General features: G+C 41.2%; 1 protein-coding gene and 1 long non-coding RNA gene across 2 annotated transcripts in view; both read left to right on the forward strand.

Moving 5' to 3' along the window:
* Nucleotides 1-19,046, forward strand: part of CTSC (cathepsin C) — a 39,783-nt gene extending 20,737 nt beyond the window's left edge. Inside the window, exons 4-7 of the mRNA XM_032397652.1 lie at nucleotides 2,861-3,010; nucleotides 7,445-7,560; nucleotides 14,260-14,391; nucleotides 15,728-19,046. Of these exons, the coding sequence (XP_032253543.1) occupies nucleotides 2,861-3,010; nucleotides 7,445-7,560; nucleotides 14,260-14,391; nucleotides 15,728-16,230 (901 nt within the window). The 3' untranslated portion in view covers nucleotides 16,231-19,046. The remainder of the gene's footprint in view (nucleotides 1-2,860; nucleotides 3,011-7,444; nucleotides 7,561-14,259; nucleotides 14,392-15,727) is intronic.
* Nucleotides 19,047-19,205: 159 nt separating this feature from the next.
* The window catches only part of LOC116627767, a 30,512-nt gene continuing 21,973 nt past the window's right edge, over nucleotides 19,206-27,744 (forward strand). The window contains exons 1-2 of the long non-coding RNA XR_004298528.1: nucleotides 19,206-20,485; nucleotides 23,743-23,864. This is a non-coding gene — a long non-coding RNA (uncharacterized LOC116627767). The remainder of the gene's footprint in view (nucleotides 20,486-23,742; nucleotides 23,865-27,744) is intronic.

The raw sequence follows: 27,744 nt of genomic DNA on the forward strand, positions 1-27,744 counted from the left end.
TTTAGTAAAGGTACTTCTCTGGTTTCATACTTTGCAACAAGAAGGGAAGAACTTTGATAAAAACATATGAACGTTCTGAATATAGTTGCACATCTTTCTTATTATCTTCAGTGCTCCCAGGTTTTTTGACTATATCAAAATACTTCCTCAGTGAACATCTAAATAAAAAGAGAAAGAAAAGTTCACAGTGTGGCTAGATGTACTCAGATTAGGTGTATCTTGCTTTGCATAATTGGGAAGTCTTGGATAATGAGTCACACTTGAGTGACGGAATCTTCTCTAGTAGAAATAATATGGTGTATTCTGTAATTCCTAGCACCTGGCACATAGGTTTGATACATGTTTGAATTGTGTGACTAATCAACTCCCCCAATCTTTTTGCTTTGTAAACATGTTCTTTGTGTTGGATTTATTTGTATCTGTACCCAAGCATTTGATAACAGGGAAACCAGTCCTTCTCAAATTTTAATGTTACTGTGACTCAGCTGGGAATCTTGTTAAAATGTAGATTCTGACTTAGGTGGTTTGGATTGGGTACTTAGAGGGCTTTCAGGTGCTGCTGCTAATACTGGACTCAAGAACCAAATTTGAGTAACAAGGATATAAACCCAGGTCCAATGTGATCATTTTTTTGCATCCTATGGTAGTAATGTTTGCCATGTTATAGGTACATGATACACAGTTCCTGCCGTCCTCTCCTTTTATTATTATTATTACAAAGTTAGAAAGGTTGCATTGTAGAAATCGTAGAGGGTGGGGAAAGGTGGTGATCCTGCATTGTCACTCAGATAACCATTTTTGGCATTTAAAAAAGAGTATTTATAATATAAATTTCACAAAACGGTTAATTCTATCTAAACTTCCTTGATATCCTTTTTTTTATTATGTTATGTTAATCACCATACATTACATCATTAGTTTTTGATGTAGTGTTCCATGATTCATTGTTTGTGCATAACACCCAGTGCTCCATGCAGATCGTGCCCTCCTCAGTACCCATCACCAGGCTAACCCATCCTCCCACCCCCCTCCCCTCTAGAACCCTCAGTTTGTTTTTCAGAGTCCATGGTCTCTCATGGTTCGTCTCCCCCTCCGATTCCCCCCCCTTCATTCTTGCCCTCCTGCTATCTTCTTCTTCTTTTTTTTTTAACATATAATGTATTATTTGTTTCAGAGGTACAGGTCTGTGATCCAACAGTCTTACACAATTCACAGTGCTCACCATAGCACATACCCTCCCCAATGTCTATCACCCAGCCACCCCATCCCTCCCACCCCCCACCACTCCACTTACCCTCAGTTTGTTTCCTGAGATTAAGAATTCCTCATATCAGTGAGGTCATATGATACATGTCTTTCTCTGATTGACTTATTTCACTCAGCATAATACCCTCCATTCCATCCACGTCGTTGCAAATGGCATAAACTTCTTTGATATCCTGCCTTATTATTTAATGTAGTATGAACACTCTTCCATATCACTTGTTAACATTAAAAATAAAACTGCCAATTATTTTACCAGCAAAATATGGTTTTATTCGGGAATAGCAGGGAACTGCAACTGCAACAAGCAAGCTAAGGCAAAAACTGTAGGCCAAGCTGCAGAACAAAGGAGAAGCAGACTCTTTTTATAGAGGAAAGGAGGGAGTTGGGAAGGCTCTTACAAACAAAAAGTCCGTTGGAACCAACTGGGAGTTGGAAGTATAGTGGCTTCTCATTGGCTGAGCTGTGGCGATCTCTCATTGGCTGGACTATGTCCAGGGGAAAGTTGTGACTATCTCTCATTGGCTGGGCTGTTCCTCTTACTGGGATAGCAAAGAAGTATCCACATGCAGGGTCCCTATCTTCCTGTTGGATTTGTAATTGATGAAGAGTGGTAGGGCATGAGAGCTAGTTTCCCTGCCAACCTCCCTACTCCATTTTAGTGAGGTTTCCCTTAATTAATAGTCACACACTGAATGATGGTCTGTACATTTTTACTAAATAAACTAGATAGTAAATGAAGTACCATTATTTCTTTAATCGTTCCTTATCTTAAAACATTTATTTAGGTTATTCACAATTTATCACTATTATAAAAGTGTTTCATTGAGCATCCTTATACATACATCTTAGTTAACTTGAATTTTTATTTTTATAGAAGTCATTCCAATTCCAGGCTGTTAGGATATGTGTGCCTCTCCTCAGGCAACAGTGAAGGATGCTTTTTGGACCCTCCTCATAAGATGTCTCTTCATGTATGAACCAAACCCAAATTTGCTTTGGTGCCAGAAAAACTGACTTTTGTTTGAACAAAAGATGTCAACAGAAACTACTATAAACAACAGTTTGTTTGAAATATGAGGAGCAAGGAGGAGGATGCATTTCAGAAGCCTGATAACTTTAGAGCCAGATTAAGGGGATTTTTCAGATCAAAAATTGATTACATTTATTGCTAGAGAGTCTGATGCAGTTGCTCATGGCTCCCAAGGATTCTTGAGCTGGGTTAATGGGGGCATACTCTGAATGCCTCACTACAAAATGACTTGAGTCCAGTGAAGTTTCATGAGGGTTAAGAATTTCAGGGATCCTTAATAGTTTGGTTTTTGTTTTCTGAAGTTGGATTATTTTATCTGATCATTTCAGTTTATCTAAATTTTGTGTTCCGAACATGTGATGTTTGACTATACCATTGACTGTTATAGAAATTCAGTATTATATGACCCCCCCCCCCCCCGCTGATATACTAAAAGTGTAGAATAAAGATTATTTTGGAGATTTGAATAAAGTGGTTCAGTTGCATTACCAAAAAAAAAATATATATTACCTTCAATTACATCAATAAAGAGGGTAACTGAGGCTACCTTATTTTTGTTGGCAGCTCTTCTAATAAGCTCTACAAATATAACCACGAGTTTGTGAAAGCAATCAATACCATTCAGAAGTCTTGGACTGCAACCAGATACACGGAATATGAGACTCTCACCCTGAGAGACATGATGAGGAGAGGCGGTGGCCGGAGAATCCCAAGGTAATAAAGCATATCCCTTTATCACTTCGCTAATAAAGCTGTTTGTGTTGAATGCCACCCTCCCTTCCAGCCTGCTCTCCCTGGTTTGCCCACCGTTTTATTAGTCATTGCAACCTAAACTTTTTAGGGTATCTTTGTTCCGACTGTCTCCCTCTCCCTTCCATAGATCTCTGGTGCTCTCTGAGTCCTGTTTATGGGTCTTGCTTTCACAGCATCTGCCATTTCCATCATTCCCCGGCCATTTTCTATATACCAGTGTAGGGTTTTGTCATTTCTGTGCTGCATTATGGATCAGCCTTCCACATCCTGTCTCTCTAGTCCTGTCTCTTGGGTCTCTTTCCCTTCCAGCCCCCATTCTCAGCCATTCTCTAAAATGCTAGTTTCATCTTCCTGTATCCAGCTATGGCTGTGCCACGACCTATTATCTTGTGAATACATTTAACCTGGTAACCAAAGCCATCTAAATTTGGCCATGCCTATACTAGTACCATGACTTGTTTCCAAACACGATGACACACAATTACCGAAATCTTTGCTTTCAAGTTACCTCTATTCATGCCGCTCCCTTTGCTTCAAGTATCCCTCACATTGCCTACAGTAACTGTCAGATTTGTCACCTGTAAAAATCTCAAAACCCTCTCTGTTATAAGGTCCAGCAAAAAAATTGCTTCTTATATATCAATGTACCTCTACTACCCTCAGCCAGAATTGACACTTCCCATCTTTAGCTTACATACCCCATGGCATACTTCTTACTTTAGGAGATGGGGTCAAAAATACTTTGAATTTATATAGTCAGGAATTTGGCAGATTTTTAAAAATTTCCTCCAAACTATAGCTGGATCTATCAGAATATATGGTCCCTTAACATGGGTTAAATGGCCAAGGATAGTCCTGTTTCGGGAGAAATTGGTATAACCAAAGGGCAGAGAACTGGAAACCAATAAGGAGTCACTGGGACTCAATAAGGTGGTTAGGCAGGTTATTTTCCCTCTTTTTTTTTTTTTTTTGTTAAAGATTTTATTTATTTATTCATGAGAGACAGAGAGAGAGAGAGAGAGGCAGAGAGAGAAGCAGGCTCCCAAGGAGCAGGGAGCCTGATGTGGGACTCGATCCCAGGACCCTGGGATCATGACCTGAGCTGAAGGCAGACGCTTAACCATCTGAGCCACCCAGGCGCCCTATTTTCCCTCTTAATACATTGAAACATGTTCCAGTTTTCAGAGAATACAATGATTATTTCTTAATATCTATAGAGTTTTTGGTTCAGATTTTGTTTGAACAGGCCACTAATTGATTAATTAACTAAAATACATTTCTTTTTTTTTTTTTTTAAAGATTTTATTTATTTGACAGAGAGAGACACAGCGAGAGAGGGAACACAAGCAGGGGGAGTGGGAGAGGGAGGAGCAGGCTTCCCGCGGAGCAGGGAGCCCGATGCGGGGCTCGATCCCAGGACCCTGGGACCATGACCTGAGCCGAAGGCAGACGCTTAACGACTGAGCCACCCAGGCGCCCCCTAAAATACATTTCTAACTTTTACATTTGCAGACTAATAATCCTAACGTTCTGACATTTTTCAACTACGAGGCTGTATGGGGAATTTTCCTATCTCAACTGATAGCATTCTCTCATTATTCTGCCCCTTTCTCAAAAGAATCTCATACAGTATTTCTCAAAGTGTATTCTAAGGAATTTCTAGTCCATGGGATGCTCTGGTTAATGGAAATTAGGAAAGGGAGCATGTTGTGTCTCTTCTCAGGTTTGCTAAAGTGACGGAGTTATACTGTGCATGTGTGAGACAGGAAGTCAAGAACTGTTCAGTGAAAATCCAAAGGAGTGTGAGAGGAAGAGGTGTCAACATTTGGTCCTGGAGCTCCCGCCTGAAAGATCTGAGCCTTAGACACGATTGCTTGGCAATGCATCATGGGCCATGCTGCTTTTACCTTTGACGCCCTCCACCCAACCACTTTTGTTTTAGGGAAGGGCTAGCTTTATGAAGGGCTGTTTTTAAGGCTAAGGCTCCATAGAAATTTAAAGATTGAAGACAGAATTGAGTAAAATGGGAAATACCGAAGCAAACATTGTGGTCTGGCTGCCTGGTTTTCATTAGCATTTTTGTATATGAATTAGTCCTCTTAGAAGAATCCAGTGACATTATAGAATCTCTCAAAGATTCTTAATGTGAGGTTTAGGGAGTGATTGAGACTGCCAGAAGTGTAGAAAAATGTATTGGGTATGGTCATCTCCCTGAGTTCAGGGCTTTCACCAGATTCTTAAAGAATCTAGACCCAAATGATTAAGAGCCTATAATGTATAGTGTACCGGTAATGTTTGCAGTCTTGTCTGTCTCACCAATTCCTCTTTCACTTTTCATTTTCACATTGAGATTGATTGTTTTGTGATGTTAAACTCTTTGACAAATGTCACACAGCTAGTAAGTGGTGAAACCACTTGTAGGAGGTCAGTATGACCCTAAGATACCTGCTCTGAAATTATATTTTGCTACCAAATTTCAATTCCTTTATCTTTCAAATTACTTAGTATATTCTTAAGTATATACAAGACAATTGGTTAATATCTGTTGATTGATCAAATCTTTGGGCCTCTCAGTGTGAGATCGCAGAAACTCTTTATTCAGTTCTAAAATTGTTCATACCCTAATTTTTACTTATAAATCCTAAAGGAAGTATCCAAGATTTGTTTCTTGGTTTGATTTTTCCCTTGCCCTATGTGTACAGTTTTCATGGTGCATAGCTTTTTTATGTACCTTGGTTATTCCATGGGTATTATCCAAGTTGTATGTTTTATAGCATTACAACTTCTTTTTATTTGTGATTCTAATTGTTGTTTCGTGTCTCTTAATGCTGTCCTTCATATGGTCAAATATCACCTCACGTTCATCTCTGTGTCACATACAGCTTCCAGCAATGTCCCTGGCTTAGTTAATATTTTAGTGAAAGTTGACATTTCTGTATGGAATGTGCTATTTTTATAATTCTCAAGGTTATGATGGCTATTAATATGTGATTCTTTTTTCTCTCCCTCTATTTTAGCTCCCTTCCATTGTGTCCTAGCCTTGACTTACAGCCTCTCTAAAGCATGTGTGGGAAGGGAGCTCCTTGGGAGTAGTTGCAGAGGACACAAAGAAGTCCAGAAAGAATCTTTTTTTTTTTTTTTTTTAAGATTTTATTTATTTATTTGAGAGAGAGAGAATGAGAGACAGAGAGCATGAGAGGGAGGAGGGTCAGAGGGAGAAGCAGACTCCCTGCCGAGCAGGGAGCCCGATGCGGGACTCGATCCTGGGACTCCAGGATCATGACATGAGCCGAAGGCAGTCGCTTAACCAACTGAGCCACCCAGGCGCCCCCAGAAAGAATCTTTACCAGTGACTAAATTGGAACCTGGTATAAAGCACAGGATAACCACTGAAAAGTTAGAACAGTGCAGTCTGACTATTGCCAAGTTGAATGAGAAATCCAAGTAGTTACAGGATCAGAAAGATACACATTATCAGGGTATAATAGTAGTGTCCTAACTACAGAGTTGATGGAGCCTAGGAGTGAGTTTTCCTTGGGGGTTAGTGAGCCCAGGCTGCTGTGGGAGCAGTCCTTAAATTAAGAGGGAAAAACTCCTGAAGGGATTTCTTCTAAACAGGGGCAACAGGCAGTTTCGATAAAGGGAGCAGCACAAAGACCTGAAACACTGAAGTCATGTATCCAACTTGGGAAGCGCCCAAGAAGTCTAGTGTGTCTAGAGCTGGAATGCTGTTTGTTTTTCATTGCTAATACGGAGAAGCTTGTAGAACAATTTTCTCATTTCCAGACAATGTGTCTATCCATCGTTCCAGGCAACTCTGCTTTTCGTGTCTTACTTTGCAACCATATCGTGTAGGCTGCAGGTCGATAATGATGAAGCATTTTTGTCTGTTGTTGATGGAGCTGGTCAGTCTACTTTATACTTAGACCTCTAATTTCTGTGCCTGCTTCCCTTCTTTTCCAGCTGCCGCATCATCACTACCAACCATCTCCTGAGTCAAACCTCGGTAGTTCCTCTCTTTTCCTTCATAGGCCATCTTTAACTTCCCATGTGTCTACTTTCTTGGCCAAAATCTGTTTAAGAAAATGCAGCTATTTAAGCATACTTAAAATAGCATTTCTGTGATGGACAGAACCAGTGTCATTTCATAGAAGAAAGTTAATAGATCCTGAAAAAGACACAGATAATGAAAGCCATTGACAAAACTTAGTTGTATAATTGACACATTGCATAATGGACATGTTGTGTAATGGAAACTCTGATGAAACAAGTGCTCTTTGGGCCTGAATCTAGATTCTAGGCAGCCACGTAGCTGAAGTCACGGAATTAAAGGTGAGGAAGTCATCCTCAATGGAAAGACTCTATATTGAAGTCAGATGTGTATTTCCATCTCAGGCCCAAACCCGCACCCCTGACCACTGACTTACAGGAAAAGATGTTACGTTTGCCAGCGTCGTGGGATTGGAGAAACGTTCATGGTACCAATTTTGTTAGTCCTGTTCGAAACCAAGGTAAAAAAGTCTGATTTTTAATTTATTCATTCTGAAATGTTTATTGAACATTTACTATGTGCCAGGCTCTTGGGTAGATTCTGGGGATACAGAGATGCAACAGGCATGATCCACTTTAGTAAAGAAACGGAATATATACGGCCAACGGCCACCTCTTCCTTTTTGTATCCATCATAGACTTGGATAATAGATAATCTCTCCAGCTGAGCCCAGCATTCTTGAGTATCCTTCTCAAAATACGTTCTAGCTAGCTAATGAAATTAATCAGTAATAGGTAAGACAAACTCCCCTGCCCTCCCCAGTAGGAGAGACTCATGTAGAAACAAAGGATTGCATAGAATTAAAATTGGTCTTCCTTCTATAAGTGGTTTGGTGGAATCCTTCTTTGCTACTTGTCTGCCCACTCTCCACCTCCCCCTGCCCCCCATCATTTAGTTTTTAGTTACTGTAAGAGCCCAGAAAAAATGGATCCTTTAATTTTTTTTTTCTGGTAAAGCAAATTTTTTGAGCTGTGTAAGGACCTTTTTAATTCACTTTATGTCAGAACATGACATACGATGCTAAGTATTAACCCTGCTTCCTGAATGGTGGCCTTGCACAGCCCAGATTTACCAAAAGTATCACTCTAATTGCATTTTACCTGTTATTTTTGGAAATTTGATCCAGTATGAGTAGATTTAATAACTCTTCTTCTAATAGTACTCGATAGCAAATTATCTTGTTATCCTAAATTTTAGCCAACAATGACTTGGAGAATCATTTATACCATACTCAGGTTTATTCTAAGCTCATTTTAAAGATAATTATAGTACACATGACTGATTTGTTACTATAAAATAGGTGTAGTATTTGCTGTCTGGAAACATTCTGATTAGTGTCTCCTGAGAGGATTATAAATTAATAACACCCAAAGATAAATTGTCCTTCCCCTTTCCTAGAAACTCAGTGATAATCAGCCCCTCTGACTGCTCAGCGTTCACCACCAGCCCTTCAGTTCCATGCTCACTGAATTCTTGCCAAGTGTTCTGAGCATGTGGAGCTTTGAGCAGGTCTTGGAGCAGCCAGCAAGCTGCATTTCTGTCCTACAGATGACATCAGAGATCTTATCTCTTTGTCTTTGCTTTTACAAGTTCTTCTGGGACTCTTCAGCTCTAGAGAAATTATGGATCCTGAAAATTCTCCCCTGCCTTTCCTTTCCTGGGGAGAGCTTCTTTGGAAAGGAGGGTTAGGAAGTGAGAGAACTTTGAAGGTAATTGAGGAATGAATGGGAAGTGAAATTAAAGGTTTGGTGTTAAGAGAGAATTAAAATTTACTCTGTCATCAAACAGATTCCCTGTACCTATCTGACAGGATTAAGTAAATAATGCATGTCAAGCATTGATTATTGAGAGTCTGGCACGTGGCTGCTTTTGCTATATTACAGAGTGTTTATAGAGCATCTAACATGTGTTAAGATTTTTTTTAATGGCTGGGGATACAGAGACGACTGTGGCATGGCTCTCAGCCTAGGGACTTACAGTTTAGCAAGATCTGCAAGCAAATATTAAAATACCATAGGGTAAATACTTAATAAAGTGGTTTTTTTTAATTCATCAGGAGCATGGGAGAAGGTCAAAAGAGAAGTTTAGTTCCACTCACTTCCCGAAAGATACAATTGACTGGTGACAAGACAGTAATTCAGGGGGCAGAAATTAGACTTTTTAAAGCCAAATTCTTTGACATTGGTTTTCTTGTAGCTTGGCAAAAGCTATTGTCTCTGATGTTCCATATTGTTTGAGTGCTATAAATATGATTTGTACAGACATGGGCAATTTTTAAAGGTTTCTCTTTTGACTTCCTTTTGGTTTTTTTTTTTACCTTAGGTTGGGGAAAAATTAGTTATTTTCTATTCTTAAATACGGGGCTACTTGGAAATTTCCACTCACTTTAGGAACACCAGCATTCTAGAAAACCCAGAATTCAGAATTACCCAGCTTAAGGGAATTCACAACTTTTCTGTATTCAGAGAGCAAATCAAGATTAAGGAAAAAAAAGAAATATTGGGAGGACAAATGAGGTTTTACCTTTACACTTGAAAGCAGCTTTAAGCACCAGCCATGTAGCTAGATCTCTTCCAAGTGTGAGAGGGAGGAGAAGCTAGGAAATTGGAAGACTCGAACTTTCTGGGTTCTTCTCCCCACTATGCTGTCTATATTTATGATTGTATCTTCAGGAGAGAGGGGGAGTGTCTCTCAGGTCACATTAGTTAGGAAGTGCAGTGTTTTCCTACTGTCTAAACTCTAGTTAATTTAAGCCTTGTTCTAAATACCATCTGTACCGGGGGCGCCTGGGTGGCTCAGTTGGTTAAGCGACTGCCTTCGGCTCAGGTCATGATCCTGGAGTCCCGGGATCGAGTCCCGCATCAGGCTCCCTGCTCGGCGGGGAGTCTGCTTCTCCCTCTGACCCTCCTCCCTCTCATATGCTCTCTCTCTCTCTCATTCTCACTCTCTCAAATAAATAAAATCTTTAAAAAATAAATAAATAAATAAATACCATCTGTACCCTTAGAGCTGGAATGCAGAGACCTCACACTCTGTTCCACGCTGTTCATGTTACACACAAGATAAAAAGAGATGCCAGGAAGGTCCAGTGATGTGCCCCAGGGTCCCACGGCCAAGTGACGGGCTGAGGATGAAGACTCCCAATTCCTTACTCTTAGCTCAGCGTGCTCTTCCCTGTGGGGAGCTGCAGCCGAACATTGTTAAACCACGTGAGAATCATGTTTACCTATTGGGGATTGTGGAAATGTATTTACTGCAGACCTCTGTCTGGGTCAGATTCCCTTATTCTTTATTACGCTGTAGTCTTCTTAAGGGATAATAGTCCTTTTATAATCTACGTTCTGGCCTTGACTGTTTGAAAAGAGGCATTAATTTCCTTGGCAGCTGACACCTTCTGGAAACGTCAGTGGCTTGAGGAAGGTCATCTCTTTACCTCATTCCCCTTGTTTCTCTGTTCACAGCACATTCTGAGTCCTTGGATGTACATGTGGCCTCGCCCTCCCACGGTGCTGGATGGTCAGATGAGGAGGGTTCCATGCTTAGTAGCAAGAGCGATTATTTCTGTGGCTGCCGTGGTCCAGGAATGCTGGATGACCAAAATGGGGCCATTTCCAGATACCTGGGAGGTTATTTATTAGAAGACACATGAAAGGAACACTGGCTTTGTCAGTTTACTATTGCTGATCTAGTTCTTTGACACTCTATCATTTGAAAGAGGGGTTCCCAAGGATAGTGTTACTTGGATGGTTCCAAAAACAAAATGTGCCAGTTAACTTTGGCATGTTTAGTGACTAGATGATGGGGAAGAAAATTTGAAAATTCTTTAAAGTAGATGCAGACCTATGAACTGAAAAAAGCACAAGCTGCATTAGGAGACACTTAGCCACTAGCACCTGCCATCTGTTAGTTTTGGGACTTTGGACAAGTCATTGCTTCTTTCTGAGTCTCCGTGTATACATTATCAAGTCAGTAGTACACTACATGAATTCAAGATCCTCTCCCAAGCGTTTGTCCTAATCTTCATAATTTAGGTGATCTCTTGGCAGCAAAAGCAGTAGAAGGTATGGATAAATCTGAGCTATTTATAGGGAGAAGTTTGGGGAACATCTGAAATGGCAGAGTTGAAGGGTAATTGAACTCTGATAGACCCTAGTCCAGGACCTGTGGTGGTGTTGAACGTCGCCGGAGGGCTCCCAGTAGGTTCTGCCTCCCTGATAGCTTAGAAACAAGGAAAGGTTGACTGCTTCCAATGAAGTCACTCTTTTTCCTGGATGTAAATATGTGTGTACTTGTTCATAATTTGAGTCTTCTTTCTATAAACATACATGGAGTTTCTTCATTGCATCAGGCACGTAGATGAAGAAGGCACATGTCCTATGTACGCTCAAGGAAATTCACAGTTTAGTTTGAGGAAAACAATATAAGTAATTCAGGAAGAGTTTAGGATGTTGGAGGCTGAGCATACAGTGTCCTGGCTTTCGTTTGCACTCAGGGAGGAGCATGAATCCACATTACCTAGGGAAGGGAAAAACAGTGCCCTGATGGTATTCTAATGCATTGTGTTCTTTTGAATACTTCTCTCTCTAAGGAAGGCAGTACTAAATTACTAAATTCAGATTTATTAAAGAGAACAAAGGCAACACACTCTTTATGTAGGATGATTTTTTTTCATGTAATGCTGTCTATTAATCTTACTGTATGTGCATAAGGGAGTGCTCACCATTCAAATAATTTGGTAAATAATATATTAGTACATTGAATAACATCAATTGTGTATAACTACATTTAATACCAATGTTTGGATTTGGTACAAGCATATCTCCATGTAGAATTTATATCAGTGGTAGAGGTAAAAGAGGCTCTATGGTAATAGAGATATTAAAATTATGTTCATTTTTTTTCTAGAATTATAACAAGTTGAAATCCCAGCTTTGTTACATGCATGCCATATTTTCTTAAATGTATGTATGTATTTACCCACATCTGTTGAGGAAACACAGAAAGATAATATTGTCCATATAAATTACCTCATAGTAAAACATTCTTCCTTCTCTTGAAATAGCAACTATATTCCTAGCATGTGCTTCTTAAGTACATTTATTTTGTCTTCAACAGAGCATCCAGGTATTAAAGCAGTTCTCTTTTCCCTGCTCCCCGACCTCCATGCAGCTACTCTTCATGTTCTTCTTTACTCTGGGGGACACTTTTCAGGGAACCACAGCTGCACTGCTCTTCCCCTTTTTCCCTTAGCACCAGTCTGTTTTCAGTTTCACTACCTCCATCCTTAGTTTTACTTCCTCATTGCCCACCTTAAATACCATATCCATCATTATAATTTTAATCTCACCATTTATAATTATAATCTCTTACCTTTCTTGGACTTTGTTATATTTTGCCTCCTGGACCGTGGGTAAATTGAACTTTTTCTAATATGCCCATACCTGAGCCATTCTTCAGGTTCGTTCCCCCCAACAAGTAGCTTTAGAAAATAGTGCTCTTGAGGGGCGCCTGGGTGGCTCAGTCAGTTGAGCATCCGACTCTCAACTTTAGCTCAGGTCGTGATCCCAGAGTGCTGGGATAGAGCCCCGAATCCTGGCTCTGCACTCAGCAGGGAGTCCGCTTCTCGCTCTCCCTCTGCCCCTCCCTGCCATGTGTGTGTGCTCGCTCGCTTGCTCTCTCAAATAAATAAATATTTTTTTGTTGTTGTTTATGATTCTTATTTATTGAATCACTTGAAGATAGCAACAATGAATGCACTGCATATTAATAACATCTTAAGAATATTGTACACCTAGTTTTGACATTGCAGATGCCCTGAGATGGGTCTTAAAATAACATATGAGTTCGTTCCAGAATATATAATGAAGGACAAAACTTGGAAGTAATTTATCATTTTAACATATACAGTTCAGTAGCATTAAGTATACTCCTATTGTTGTACAACCATCATTACCATCCATCCCCAGAAAGTTTTGATCTTCCCAAGCTGAAACTCTGTACCCATTAAACAGTAACTCCCCAATCCCCCCCAGCCCCTAAGACCCTAGCAGGCACCATTCCACTTTCTGTCTGGAAATACATTTTATTTGCCTTGGTTTATAAAACCTGAGTCTGAAAAGTTATGAAATGTGCTAAGGTCTTTGCAAAGTTTGCTCAGTTTTGACAGTCTCATTTCCTTGGTTTACTGTTTGTTGCCTTCTCCTATAATATGAAGTTCTTTCTTCTGTGTAAACTGTCCAGATTACAAGATATTGTCTTGCCAGAATAATTTTCTGTGCTTTATGTTAACTTTATTATGTTCTTGATTATTTTGCTTTTTTTTTAAAACCTTTTTTAAAGATTTTAGTTATTTATTTGACAGAGAGAGATACAGCGAGAGAGGGAACACAAGCAGGGGGAGTGGGAGAGGGAGAAGCAGGCTTCCCGCGGAGCAGGGAGCCCGATGCGGGGCTCGATCCCAGGACCCTGGGATCATGACCTGAGCCGAAGGCAGTCGCTTAACGACTGAGCCACCCAGGTGCCCCTTCTTGTCACTTTCAAATGGAGCCAACCATTGTTTCTTAGGTATCCATGGTACTATCTTAACCGTTCAAATATCTTGACAACTTTTGGGTTTTGCCTCCCTAAAATCCAAAGATTTGTTCTTTTACCCTATAAAAGAGAGGTTTTAAAAATAATTAGGTTTTGTTATAAATAAATCTTTAAAAAAGGAAAAGAAAAGAGAAAGAAAATGCTGCTCTTGAGATACTGAAAAGCTCAGCTCACATGTATTCCTCCATAGTTGTCTCTGAACTGAAAGGCTCCACGTGCTGTGGACCTATATTATTTCTTCATTATCAAGAATACTATCAAATGCTTTGCAGAGACCAGAGGAGTTTTTTGGGTTTCATTTTGTTTTGTTTTGCCTCCTAAAATAGTCTCAAGGAAAGCCCCATGTAGTAACATTTGTCTTCTGGTGAAAAAGCTGAGATCTTTGCTTGCCTATAAGGTTAATAGTATTTGTCCATTGAATCTTCTATATTGGGCTGATCCTCATGAACAACAACAACAACACTCAATGTAAATATATTACTGTATCTCTCCACTCAGATTTGTCTGTGTTTCTTTGCAAGTGCTTCAAAGTTCCCTTCGGTTACATATCTTTCCTTTCGATCACCAGCATCGTGTGGAAGCTGCTACTCGTTTGCTTCTATGGGTATGCTGGAAGCAAGACTCCGTATACTAACCAACAACACGCACACCCCGATCCTGAGTCCACAGGAGGTGGTCTCTTGCAGCCAGTATGCTCAAGGTGAGTGTTATATTTCAGGCACTGTTCACCGGGGTGCAGTTGGCCTTTGTCGGCAAAGGTAAAAGGATGGTGTAGTACAAAGCGTTGTGTCTAGAGTTGGAGCACGTGGGTGCAAGTTCTGGAGTTCAAGCCTTATCACTTACTAATGAGTGGTTCTCATGGAATTCACTGCACCATTCAGCAAAATGTCAGTAGTTACTATGTATTGAATGAGCACTAGCTCTTTGGAGCCGTTTATGTACATTATCCAACAACGCCCCAAACCCTGAGAAGTAGATATCCCTGTTTATTAACAGGGGACAGACATGAAGTTGTTCTATAATATTTTGAAGGCCACATAGCTTCTAAACATTAGAGTTTCAATTCCAACTAAAGTTTCACTCCAAAACCAAATTCATATTAAAACCACACTCACACTGGTTTCCCTCTATGAGAAAGTGACAATTCTGTCCTTGGGCTTTCAGAACAGGCCCTGTGTAATGATGCAGAAAGCCCAGCTGCAATTGATTTAGAGCAAAACATTCTCATTTTAAAGTTTTCTGCTGTCATCCCCAGATTTGGCCACTAGAAAGTGAAACTGCTTAGGAATGATTATTTGTCATTGGGCCTTTTAATCTTTCTGAAATATTTACTAAACACCAACAGTGTGACTTCTAGGCCCTGGGGACTGAGTATCAAAGACAGTCCTTACCCTCATGAAGCTTAGACTGAAGTGAGGAAAGGAGAAATTAATTAAAGGAACGTTGAAGAAAAAATATAGGATTATGGACATGTATAATATGGCAAGGACTGGAGGAGGGTGATGGGGACTGGATTTAGACCTTGTTCATAGGAGGTGGTCAAAGAAGACTTCCTTCAGGAAGAGCCATGTTGTGGTGTCTGGCTATTTAATAATGACTATAGTAGCCAACTTTTATTGCTTTTACATGAAGTAACTAATTTAATCCTACAAGGAAGGTTCTAGTCCTATCTATATTTTACAGGTAAGTGAACAGAGGTACAGAGAAGTTAAATTCTTTCCACAGTTTAGGATTTGAACCTACATGGTCAGGCTTCAGAGCCTCCCCATGTAACCACTATGCTATAGTTACCTACCACACCAGGTTCCAAATAACTGTCCGTTCATGAGATGGGGATGAGAGGATAGTTGGCTAGAGGGCTATGGATGAATGAACGAAGTAGCATTTAAGCTAAGAACAACTCCTGAACAACTCCTGAGTATAACAAAGAATTAATGGAGTAGAAAAGAAAAAAAAAAAAGAAAAATGGGACCATTTCTTCTGTGCCCCTTTCTAATAGAGGGGTAATAATAACTGTGTGTGTTATTCCTCCTCAGGCTGTGAAGGTGGCTTCCCGTACCTCATCGCAGGAAAATATGCCCAAGATTTTGGGCTGGTGGAAGAGGCCTGCTTCCCCTACACAGGCACTGATTCTCCGTGCAAACCGAAGAAGGACTGCCTCCGTTATTACTCCTCCGAGTACCACTATGTAGGAGGTTTCTATGGGGGCTGCAACGAGGCCCTGATGAAGCTCGAGCTGGTCCATCACGGGCCCATGGCTGTTGCTTTTCAAGTCTATGATGACTTCTTCCACTACCGCACAGGGATCTATTACCACACGGGCCTGCGAGACCCTTTCAACCCCTTTGAGCTGACAAATCATGCCGTTTTGCTGGTGGGCTATGGCACTGACGCAGCCTCTGGGATGGATTACTGGATTGTTAAAAACAGCTGGGGCGCCAGTTGGGGTGAGAATGGTTACTTCCGGATCCGCAGAGGAACCGATGAGTGTGCCATTGAGAGCATAGCCATGGCAGCCACACCAGTTCCTCAATTGTAGGGAGCAGTTCCCAGCCTTTTAAATTGTAAAAGTCACAAGAGGAGGGCACCTGGGTCACTCAGTCGGTTGAGCATCTGCCTTTGGTTCAGGTCATGATCTCAGGGTCTGGGGATCAAGCCCCAGGTCGGGTCCCACACTCAGCGGGGAGTCTGCTTCTCCCTCTACCTCCCCTGCACCTGCCTTCCCGCTCATGAGCGCACGCACACTCTCTGTCTCTCTCAAATAAATAAAATCTTTAAAATTAAAAAAAAAATCGCAAGAAAATATGGCAATGATTATTACGTTTTTAAAGTTTTTTGTAAGTGTTCAGGTGATAGAGATTATAGAATTCATATGTGTGCTTAACAGGTTTCTCCACTGACCCTTGCAGTTAGACTTACGGTTATTATTTATGTAATAAGTATTTTGAAAACAAAGAATTTGAGTGTATTTCAATTAAAAAAACAAACTATGAACCTTTATGATAAGGGGTATACTCAAATAATGACTAGTCAACCCTAAAATTATTCCATGGATATTTGATGAGCTAGAGGCCAAAAAGAGAAATCAGTTTTGATAAAGATCTGGATATTGATTAAACTTCCTTTTGGTGTATCTTGCATCTGGAAGTATTGGTCAGCCTTCACTGGGTGAGCATTTGTAACTTAATTAGTGGGAAGTTAGCAGTTTAGATTTGGGCTGATCTTGGATCTCCAAGGGATATTTCACAGTGATATGAAATCTCTTTGCAGAGTTCAACAGATGGCATCTATTAGAAATGATGTGACAATCAGGCAGATTAGGTGGTCAGAGTTCTAAAACATAAGCAAAATCCACAGGCGTCTTGGAGCCGGTAGGGACCGTAGAGCTCATGGGATATATTCCTCTCTTTGCACCAAAAGAATGATTAGCTTGGAAAAGGGCACGTGACTTGGGTCAGGTCACACAGGTCGTAAATGACTAGGTCCGGGTAGAACCAAGATCTAAGTCCAGTTCTCCTTGAGTGCCTTAGAGACTGAGTCTCAGCCCTTTCCACCAAAAAAATCAAAAATGACTGGAGATACTAGGTGTATACTTGGAAATTTCACGTGTTAAGCGTCAGAGTTTTGCCTGAAGCCTCGTGGACTTTTTGTATTGCAGTTCACTACAATGATGTGTTTTCTCTCCTTGCTGGAATATGCCCCATGTGTAAGGTGTGGCTTCTTGGGTGTCCTGGCGCACTGCCGCATACCTTTGACTCTCTCACCACATGGTGACTCAGAAGCAGACACACTGAATGGCAGGCAGAGCCAGGGCGCTTGTCATGTGGAAGGCCTCCAAGGAGCTATGAATGCCATCTAAGTCTTACTTTATTTCTCGCTTTCCTTGTTGCTATTGTGAAAGTGTAAATAGACTTTGAAATCAAGCATGAATTTACTTTGCACTAGCACTTCTAGAGATATTACCTGTCAGCTTAACCAATAAGGTATTATTTAACAGGAAAGCAGAAGCTTAACCTCTGGTTTTCCACCTGCATGGCTGTATGCTCACCCCGATGGGAGTAAGTCATGAAGATGCAGGGCACCCGTGCTTGTGCACAATTTCATGAGAACCCTGGCCGAGCTTGTAAGGAGAATCATTGCTGATATCATTCATAAAATACTTTGGGAAATATTGAAAGACTGCATAGAGGTGTGAACCTAAATGGTGATGGGAAACAATTCTCACAAGCATGATTAGTTGACAAGCAATGGTTCGAGGAGACCCTAAATTTCCTGACATTACAAGAGGGATTACCCAGAATGAGAGCTCAGGTTCCACTGCACTTCAACCTGAATTTATCTGTGATGGGAGTCTGCTTTTCCTGTTTCTAGATGACAGATCACTGCTTCATCCCCAGTGGCGGAATTCATTAAAGATGGCGACTAAATGGAACATCACGGTTCCTCAAGCTATGTGATTAAACTCTTAATCTGTAGAAAAAACAAGTTTTGTAATCTAAAACTTTCTATTGGGGCTAATAGAACATAGAATCAGAGTCTGTTGACGGGTTGAGCTCTGCAAAAAATGGAGTGGGAACTCTGGCTAAGCTCCCCAAAGACCTATCCAGGAGAACAACAGTGTTGTATGTGTGGAGACAACACCACCCACAAAGGAAAATAAAGTTTTAGCTGGGCAGTCAAGCACAAGCATGGCATTGACTTGGGTGCCTGGTGCCTGGATCAGCTTTCTGGCTCTGCCTCATATTAGCCATAAAGCCTGAGGCAGTTTCCTTAACCCACATGTGCTTCAGGTGCCTGAACTGCAGGATAGATAACCCTCCCTGTGTGAGCTCTCCCTCTAAATCCTTGCTGTTGCAATGACCGAACCAAATAGATTTGCACTTTCGGACGCCATTGTTTGCCTTACTTAAGCTCAAGCCTTTCACCATCCCAAGTGGGGAAACCGAAGTAGATTCAGATAATGCAGTTTCCCAGCCAGGCATACTTGCTCACTGACCTCTAATTGACCTCTAACCACCAAAGCCAAGAACTGGATAAATCTGAATAGTAAGAGATATACATGTACCTACTTCATAGAGTTTTCTGAGGGTTAAATGCCTTTCTAATATGTAGAGCATGTAAACAGTGCTTGGAAGATAGAAGGGAGTATGTAAATATTAGTTATTACTCAAGTCGTCCTTTTCTAAATTCAAATTATAAAATAATTGTTTGCTATGAGGAGGCAGCTAAGACATGTTCTATTAATAAACAAGCTCTATGAGAGTAGAGGAGGGGCTTATGAGATTTATTCTTTTAAGGAAGAAAAGAATCTACAGAAGAACACTAGCATAAAGAAACAGAAAAACCTTCAAAAACTTGAGGGAGATCATTTTGAATTTTTTGGTACAGAGGTTTTTTTGTTTGCTTGTTTTTAAAATTTATTTATTTGAGAAAGAGAGAGCATGAGCGGGAGGGGCAGAGAGAGAGGGAGAGTCCCAAGCAGACTCCGTGCTCAGCGGGGCTTGATCTCACACCCCTGAGATCATGACCTGAGCCGAAACCAAAAGTCGGACGCTTAACCAACTGAGCCACCCAGGCGCCTCTTGGTACTGAAGTTTTTTATCCTTCACCACATGATTGCCTCTGTTGCTACCTCTGTGGAGAGAAAAACAGTGAGAGGCCATCAAGTTTGGAAGGCTATGGCTGAGAGAAAAGTCACTGCAATTTTGAAGCAAAAAAGACTAAGGTTAATCTAAGGTTGTAATATGTTTATTTTCCTATTTTTGGATTTTCCAGTAAAGATAAGGTAAGCATAACAGAATCACAAAACTTTAGTGCTGGAAGATCATCTGGTTCATCTCTCGTTAAAATAAAAATGGGCTTACAGCGGGGAAGTAGCATACCTGGGGCTCTAGTTAATAACACTAAGTCTAGATTCCACTGAACCCAGAACGTTCTACTGTTCCTGCTGCCTCCCAATTACAAAAGGAGAAAGAAATCTGTATGTTGTGAGACACATAAACTCACCTTGTTCTGTAAAATCATTTCTAAGTTGTTTTCCAGCTTTCAGAAATCCTATTATCTCTCAGGGGCAAGTACTCTAAGCTTCAGCCCACGTGTGGTGGTTTGGAAGGCTTAATTTAACAGTTGTCCTCTAAATACAGCGATATTAATATTTCTATGTCTTTAATAAAGATTTATTTTTGGCCTAAAGTTAAGTGGAAACTTCCTGACCATGACTGGAAAGATTTAAATGTATCAAAGTCTTTTGCTCTGACAGGAATTGGGTGGACTTGAAATTGAATATTGGTAGTGGGTCAATTAGCCACTGGGCCTTCGTTTCATCAGCTGTAAAACATTGGCCTCATTGAACCGTAGTTGTGATTGAAAGTGTGAAATCACCTGGACTGTAAAATAATTGAAACCTCAGCAGACCCGCCTGTGCTACAGAATGTCCTCGTGCTGACAGCTGACCAAAATCTCAGGAGAGAAACTAGCCTTTGGACAGAAAATGCAACCTGTGCCTTTGCTGGTTTCCTCCTTTTTCCTTTCAGAAGTCTGTTTCTCAAGATTGCTTTTCTTTAAATGCTTTTTAAGAGTTGGCAGAAGTGAGAAATTTAACCTCTACTCTTCCAAATTTGAGGATGTGATGTGGATCCAAAACGTTGAGTTGTAGCTTTCTGTCCTAAAAGGCGTATTTGTTTTTTGAAATTCAGTTCTACTGATCGTGAAAAGTGGAAAGAATATGATAAACTCCAAACCCCTCAAGTTGAGAAAAATGAAAAGCAGACTTGTTACCTTCCTCTAATGCAAGGGTAAGTCTAAAGAGATTGAAATCCTAGCAATCAATGGAAAAGAATTAAGCGGGAGAAATAGCCTTCCCCTGCGGAAATGAGGGAAAAGGCTAGGGTTGTGCTTTAAAGTAATAATTGAGATGATTTATTTTTTTTCCTGAAATGTATTTTCTGACCTGTCAAAAGTATTGAATAGTTTCAGTATAGTTTAAGTGTTAGAAAATGAATGCCCTTAATACCAGATTTTTATACCCTTGTTCTCTTTTGTGGGGTTCTGGAGAACTTAAAAAAAAGAAAGTTAGATTTTTCCTTTGAATTAACTATTCCTATGGCATCTTAAGAAATGCACAGTATTCCCAAGAGGCAGTAGACATGATCCCAGTTCTGCAGGCTGAAATACAGTTGAGCGGTAACAAGAATGAGTCTATGGAGAGAAAGTAACCAAAGTAGCATTGTGCTCTGAAAATACTGTGAACTTTGGAAGCAGACAGTCCTGACTTTGAGTCTTTGCTGCTCTAGTAGTCATTATTTAGACCTTAGTTCAGTTAGTGCACAGAGATTTCTAGCCTTCAGTGTTTATGTGCTAAAAGGCAATGGTAATATTCACCTGTCTGGGCTATGTGTAACAAAGCATAAAAGAAGCAATAAGTGTTTGTTTATATATTACCTGCCCTGCAAAGAGTTTAAAGTGCTTTGTAAAGGTAAAGGTGCACTACAAAATAAGTTCAAAAGAAATGAGCAAATGGAAGTAAAGGAAGATAAAGGTAGGAGAGTAGGGTATGACCATGAATAAAGTCTGTACAGAGTCTAACACATTGCCTGATATATGAAGATCACGCTTCAACAGTGGTTCTCAACCAGAGGTGATTTGTCCCTCAGGGGACATTTGACAATGTTAGCAGACACTGGGGTTGTCATGCTGGGAGAGGAGATGCAATCTGCAATGAAGAACCATCTGGCCCAAAAATGTGAGTGGTGCCAAGGTGGAGAAAGCCTGCTCTACAACACACTCACTGCCTGACACATTTTTCCCAGCACCTAATGGTAGTATAGACTTTGGAGAAGGGAGAGAGTTCCGGGGGGCTAAGTTATCCCAGAAGCTTCCAGAGAGTATATGAAATTTGAGCTGAGCTGTGAAGAATCAAGAGGGGGGGAGTAAAAGACATGCAAGGCCCAGGCAGTGGGGAAGATCGAAGAAATGGGAGAAGGTAGGGCATTTCTCAGTTTCAGGACCACAGACTGGGCCCATTTTATGGTAGCCTCCACCCTATAGGAACCCGCAGATATGATTTGAAGAAGATATTAGACTTATTAAACACATAGCCATGTAGTAAGAATGGAGCTCCTTAGTAGACCAGAAGTTGTTGAATCTGTATTTTGAAAATGGAGGGAGCAAATGGAAAGATAGAATGATAATCAGAGGCCCAGGTGTATGAGAAAATTCCGCCATAGAAGGTGAACACCCTGTCTCAACTCACCAGACTTTTGACCAAGAAAAGAAGTAGATTGTGGTATTTGTGCTTAAAAAGAGCATTTCTTTAAAGCATTGATCCTTTGCCCTTGCAAGATCAAGGACCATGGACCCTTCTGAGACTGATAAAATGATGGATTCTTTCCCCCTCAAAGCAGCACACACTCATCCTAAATTTTGCATAAAATTTCAGCAGCCTCTTGGAGACCTATAAGCCCCAGCATAGTGAAGTATACTTCTGTGTGTATAGGTGCTTTTTCTCTCAGCAAGTAGTCATCCCACAGTGCAGATATTATCCATTTTCTTCCAGCTATAGCCTGGGAGGAACTCTTTAAAAGGTTCAGCATGTGGGGTGTGGGGGGCCTGTATCCGGTGGATAACTCAGCTTGCAGTCATAACCCCCCTCTCGGTCAGACGCTGTTTGGACAATGAGCTCCCCATTTGTTCTCCGAGCCCTAGTGGTTCTTTTGGTTCCAGCCCCTTGTCTTGGTTTCTCTGGGGTTGGGACCTAGTCTTACTCCTACTATCGGTGTCTTGAGAGCAGGACTCTGACAGCAAAACCCCACCTGGCAACTACAGTCCTTCCACCAGTGGAGAGACTCTTCGGTTGCTTGCTGCCTGCTTTCAAGAATTCTTCATTTTGTGCAGCGCTGGATGCCCTCCCTGTGTCTGTGCTCCTGCCATCCACATGAGCAGCATCATTACTTCCTTTCCCCCTGAACCCACTGCTGCCCCCTGCCCCCCGACAGCAGCTTCACCTAGGAGATACCTTGGTGGTTCACAAACTGGTCCCCTGTATACACAAAGGGCAAGGAAAGACTGAGGAAAGAGGAAGGCCTCTCCGGACTGGTCAGGGGCAGGTTTAATAAGCAAGAGAACTTACAAGGCTTGTCTGGGGCAGCCACAGGATGAGTAGATCTCTACACCTCCCTGCCGGCATCTTAAGAGGCCTTACCTGGGTTTGGGCATGTATACCATCCAGGTGGTCTCAACGACACCTTACTCAAGGCTAAGGCATTAGAAGAGCTCCCAGGCAGAATGCACATTCCAATGACAGGGGAGGAGGTGAGGAGATTCTAATTGCCCGGGTCTAGCTTGAGGGTCAAACAGTGGTCACCTCCTCACCATTGTCTCTTCCAACTTAACTCTAACTGCCAGATGTTCTTGATTTTTGCACCCAGTTAAGTTGTTTTTTTTATTGTTAATAATAGCTACCATTTATCAAAGTCTTATTTTGTGCCAGGTAGTGTGGTAAGCCCCTTAACAAAAAGACAAGGGAGAGGGCGCCTGGGTGGCTCAGTCATTAAGTGTCTGCCTTCGGCTCAGGTCATGATCCCAGGGTCCTGGGATCGAGCCCAGCATCGGGCTCCCTGCTCCATGGGAAGCCTGCTTCTCCCTCTCCCACTCCCCCTGCTTATGTTCCCTCTCTCGCGGTCTCTCTCTCTGTCAAATAAATAAATAAAATCTTAAAAAAAAAAAAAAGACAAGGGAGAGTAATGGGGACCATTTCCTGAAAAGTCAACACCATCATTTATTGATCCAAACATTTTGATCAATGGAACAATGGGGCGGTCCCCCAACAGAACTGGGGAAGACAGAGGAAAGACATCTTGAGGGAGGAAGTATAAAGCTGAACTTCTAAAACAGAGAACCAGCTTCTAATCCCAAGTAAATGGATGAGCTCTGTGATTTAGGGCAAGTTATTTAACAGCTCTTATTCCTTATCTGTAAAACAGAATCTTTACAAGGAACTGAATGAGGCATTGTATGTAAAGGGTTCACTTACTTCTCCCTTGTCTTTTTGTAGGTAACTATCCCTAGCACTAGCCCTGGGAGATGAGAAGATTCCTTCATCATCTTAAACCAGGATGAATAAAAGAAGGGTGATCTCAGAGGCAGAGAGGTTAATCAGGGGATGAGCAGAAAAAGGTATGACATATTCCCTTTTAAACATGGTGAACTTCAGCTGACCACTGCAAAAGCAGTAAAAGCTTTTCCTTTTAAAAAGCATCTCACCAGAAATGGGAAGGCGATTCTTTATAAGGATTTGGCAAACGTAATGTTTAGCAGATTTGCAACAATTGCTATAGGCTCAAATGAAAGATATTTTCTGGTAGAACCCTTGGCCCTCCGAGAGTAGATCATTTTACTTGGAGTGCAATGGCAAGGAAGGTATTAAGGACAGCCACATTTCTTCAAATATGAAAAATAAATAAGTAAAAAAAGAAAGGTGAGTGAGGCCCTCTGCTATATTTCCTATACCTCTGGATGTTGGTTAGAAAGACATCAACCCAGCGTGGGTTCATGGAATGCATTTGGGTTCACTGAAATTTGAACATCAATTTGGGCACTCAGTGATCTCTTTCTGTATATTTGAACTACCCACCTGTTGGGCTTTTGAAGTTTGGGATAATGAAAGAAGCAAAAAGAAAGAGCCCCTGAAGTTTTTACTTGAATTTTTATTGAATTCAGCTCAGAGCCCTGCAAAGCCCAAGGAGTGCTTGCTTTGGCAAGCATCCAGAAAACATCTTTTAGGAGGAGCCTCTCCATTTTTGTTTTGGAGCAACTTTGCACAATTAATCACAGCATTATTTATAGTTATGTAAAGTTGGAAACAACCTAGAGGTCCAACAAATAGGAAATAGATCATTTATAGTATGCAAGCTTGACAATATTATGCAATATTAAAAACAACTCTGCTGCTGACATACAACATCAGATGTTTATAATATATACAAAAAAGTGCTTTGTTGTTCTGTAAAATGCAAATGGACATATATGCACCTTCAAAAGGGCAGGAAGATTATAAATGAGTGTTATTTCTTTATTGTTTTTGTTATAACAGCTTAGTTATAAATACCAGAAAATGCAATCAAAATTTGCATGACCAAGAAGCCCTCACAGGCTCAAGTCTCTTTCCCCTCATAAAAAAGCCACTGACTTTTCATCTTACCGCAAATAGCACATTATTCTTTCCTTCTCTTAACAGCTGTGCTTCTTCAAAGAAATTTCTTTTCCCTTCTCACTTTGTGTTTTCTCCTCAGTCTGTAGAAATCTGCCTTCTGCCGGGTCACTTCTTTGAAGTTGTTCACATCAAAGTAAGCAGAAGACACCTTGTTGCTAAAAGCAGTTTTCAGTCTTGATCTCAGCATTTGATACTGGGTCATGCTTTCCTTAACCTTGCAATTCGCACCATTCAGATCTCTCTTTCTTTACAGTTCTCATTAGGCTCATGATCCCCCTTCCTTCCCTTCACTTTACTCTTCCTCCAGGGGTGCCTGCGTGGCTCAGTAGGTTAAGTGTCTGCCTTTGGCTCAGGTCATGATCCCAGGGTCCTGGGATTGAGCCCCACATTGGGCTCTCTGCTCAGCGGGGAGTCTGCTTCTCCCTCTCTCTCTGTTGCTCCCTCCTTGCTCCCTCTGCTTGTGCTCTCTCTCTCGTGACTGCTCGCTCTCTCTCAAATAAATAAATAAATAAAATCTTTAAAAAAATTTACTATTCTTCCAGCTTCTATACCAATCTCCTTTTCCCCATCACTATACATTATGTTTTGTTGAGTTTTTACTGTCAGCATAAACCATCCCTTTGCTGGTGAGTCTCCAACCTAGTTCCCATCTCCAGAGCTGGTGTATTAGTTATCTCTTGGGGCAAAACAAATTACCCGGAAGCTTAATGGCTTAAACTGACACACATTTATCGTCTTACGATCGCTGTGAGTCAGGAATCTGGGTTCAGTTTCACTGGGTTTTCTGCTTCCTGGCTTTTCACAAAGAGTGAGAAGGGTGTCAGCGGGTGGTCTACATTCTCATCTGAAGACTCAGCTGGGGAAGGCTCATGCAGTCAGTGGAGGCAATATTCATTTCCTTGCATAGTTTTGGATTAAAGCCTTCAGCTGCTTGCTGGCTGTTGGCCAGAGAGCACCCTGAGTGCCTTGCCATGTGGGCCTCTCCAGCACGGTAACTGGCCTCATCTAAGTGCGCAAGCTGTGAAGGCAATGGAGAGAGCACCCTAGCAAGATAGGAGTCACAGTCTTTGTAACCTAATCATGGAAGAGACATCTCCTCAATGTTCCTATATTCTGCTGGTCAGAAACAAATTCCTCAAGGTGAGAGTTTTACAGAAAGCCTGAATACCAGGAGGTGGGGCTATCTGGGGCCAACATAAAAATGCCTGCCATAACTCTAAACCAGATATCTCACTTCCCACTTGTACATCGATGTACAAGTCCCGTTAGCAATAGTAAAATGCACAAATCTGAGTATATCATCCTTTCCCCATCCCCAAAGGAAGCTCATCTCCATCCTTTAAGGGCACTGCCATTCACCACGTTTCCAAAATCAGAAATAATAGGCACTGTCATTGATTCCTTCTTCTTCCCCACCACCAACATTCTATTAGTCATGACCTCCTACTCATGCTCACTTCTGAAGACGTATTCTATCTGTGCACATGTGTCGGTCTTAAGCTCCCATGAGTTGTAACTTGTGTCATTGCCTCAGCCTCCTGTGTCCCCTTCTATCCCAGCCTTGCCCTCCTCCAGTCCTCACCATGGCAATGATCACAGTGTCACACCCCTGTTTAGTCTTCAGCTGGCTCCCCATAGCTCAGAAATATTTAAAGGTGGACAAGGTGAAGTGTCTGAAAATGCACCTTCAGTAAACCTGTGGTTTTCAGAACATCAGGCTACAGAAATTTAAACTCAGCAAAATCTTCTTGGCCGGTTGGGATATACCAAGTTGAATGACAAATATTGTGAGGGGAATAGCTTTGTATCTGATTCATATCAAAACTTCTTGGTAGGATGTAAGTGGTTTATTGTGGTATTGCAAGTATGTAGGATGTAAACTCAAAACATTTGTATTTGTTTGCAGTAACTTCTATCAGCTGTTCTTTAAAAAATGATCTTCTTGGAGGGCTGAGTCCCTTGAAACTGTTTTAGTCCTGTCCCATAACTTTCCAAGTATTTTCATTTATTAAAGTTTCAGACCCAACGTAAGAAACTCAGACCTATTTATTCCACCATTTCAGCCTCTCAGGGTCCCTGCTGATACTCGGGATGGCAGTGTAAGAGAGGGAAGACATTCCTGATTAGGTCCTGGATGCAACAGGGGCCTGCACACATCAGTTCGGAGCCCTCATCCCTCCCCAAACCATCTTCAGTTCTAGCTGCTGGGAATGTAGATGTTGTGGTCTGCTTTAAACAAACCTCCTTTTTCTAATGTGGCCATGAGGTGGGGATGGCTAAGAGTGACAATGGCATTTTCTCTTTCATTATAACATGATTAGTTGTCACATTTTTCAAATATTTCTCCAAACGCCACTGTGTCCTCCCAGGTGTTGATGCCAGTCCTGGAATGTTTGTCTGGGAGCTTGTCTGTGCAGAAGCAGACTTGGGAATACCAGCTAGCAACTGGAGACCAGCCCCCTGTGCTTATTTCAGTCGGTGCTGCCCATGCCTTCAAGACATAAGTCACTGGATTCCCTAAAATACTCCTCAATTTCCCAGGCCTGGAAAAGAGTTGATACTTGTTATCCTGACAGCCCCATTCAAAAATGAGATATGAAAAATAACATTTTCATGGTGACATGTGGGAAAGAACTATAAAAACCCTTAAGACGTGGTTTGGCAAAGATATTTTTCCAATTCAAAAATGAGTAGTGTTTCTGGCACTTGCTGTAGTACTTTGTAGCTGGCAGCTGAATTATCTTGGTCTCTGGCCAAAACCCTAGCTTGAAAAGCTGATCTTCAAATCTCCTGTGTTAAAGGATTCAAAACATTTAGTGGTCATTTACATGTCAAAAATAAGCC

Source organism: Phoca vitulina, unplaced genomic scaffold, assembly GCF_004348235.1.
Source record: "Phoca vitulina isolate PV1807 unplaced genomic scaffold, GSC_HSeal_1.0 scaffold101, whole genome shotgun sequence".
Lineage (NCBI taxonomy): Eukaryota > Metazoa > Chordata > Mammalia > Carnivora > Phocidae > Phoca > Phoca vitulina.